The sequence below is a fragment of the Aptenodytes forsteri genome, unplaced genomic scaffold, assembly GCF_000699145.1.
Source record: "Aptenodytes forsteri isolate BGI_AS27 unplaced genomic scaffold, ASM69914v1 Scaffold271, whole genome shotgun sequence".
In the NCBI taxonomy this organism is placed as follows: Eukaryota; Metazoa; Chordata; class Aves; order Sphenisciformes; family Spheniscidae; genus Aptenodytes; species Aptenodytes forsteri.
The window spans coordinates 640225-641311 of NW_008794602.1; the positions used below are offsets into that span (position 1 = coordinate 640225).

General features: G+C 65.1%; 1 protein-coding gene across 1 annotated transcript; it reads left to right on the forward strand.

Annotated features, from left to right (window-relative positions):
- The first annotated feature begins 6 nt into the window (after positions 1-6).
- Positions 7-1070, forward strand: MC1R (melanocortin 1 receptor). The gene has a single exon (XM_019470408.1). It carries the CDS (start codon positions 202-204, stop codon positions 934-936), a length of 735 nt encoding a protein of 244 aa, XP_019325953.1. The 5' UTR covers positions 7-201; the 3' UTR covers positions 937-1070.
- Positions 1071-1087: the final 17 nt, after the last annotated feature.

Here is a 1087-nt window from a genome sequence, read left to right on the forward strand (position 1 = left end):
CTGGCCCCCCTGCGCCTGCTGCGCGAGCCCTGGAACGCCAGCGAGAGCAACCAGAGCAACGCCACGGCCGGGGCCGGCGGCGCCTGGTGCCAGGGGCTCGACGTCCCCAATGAGCTCTTCCTCACGCTGGGGCTGGTGAGCCTGGTGGAGAACCTGCTGGTGGTGGCCGCCATCCTGAAGAACAGGAACCTGCACTCGCCCATGTACTACTTCATCTGCTGCCTGGCCGTCTCCGACATGCTGGTGAGCGTCAGCAACCTGGCGGAGACGCTCTTCATGCTGCTGATGGAGCACGGCGTGCTGGTGATCCGCGCCAGCGTCATCCGCCACATGGACAAGGTCATCAACATGCTCATCTGCAGCTCCGTCGTGTCCTCCCTCTCCTTCCTGGGGGTCATCGCCGTGGACCGCTACATCACCATCTTCTACGCCCTGCGCTACCACAGCATCATGACGCTGCAACGGGCCATGGTGACCATGGCCAGCGTCTGGCTGGCCAGCACCGTCTCCAGCACCGTCTTCATCACCTACTACCACAACAACGCCATCCTCCTCTGCCTCATCGGCTTCTTCCTCTTCGTGCTGGTCCTCATGCTGGTGCTCTACATCCACATGTTCGCCCTGGCCCGCCACCACCTCCGCAGCATCTCCAGCCAGCAGAAGCAGCCCACCGTCTACCGCAGCAGCAGCCTGAAGGGAGCCTTCACGCTCACCATCCTCCTGGGCGTCTTCTTCATCTGCTGGGGGCCCTTCTTCTTCCACCTCATCCTCATCGTCACCTGCCCCACCAACCCCTTCTGCACCTGCTTCTTCAGCTACTTCAACCTCTTCCTCATCCTCATCGTCTGCAACTCGGTGGTCGACCCCCTCATCTACGCCTTCCGGAGCCAGGAGCTCCGGCGGACGCTGTGGGAGGTGGTGCTGTGCTCCTGGTAGGCAGCGGGACGCGGGGAACGGCACGGCCGCCCCCGCTGCGGGATGGACGGCCGGACGGATGGACGGCCGGACGGGACACGACACGCCGCGGGGCGTCCCCCTCCGGCGCCCCGATCCGGGCTGGCGGGCTCGCGGTACCCAATAAAGGCTC

Coding starts and splice junctions, on each gene's coding strand:
- MC1R (XM_019470408.1), top strand. CDS start 202: ATGTACTACTTCATCTGCTGCCTGGCCGTCTCCGACATGCTGGTGAGC.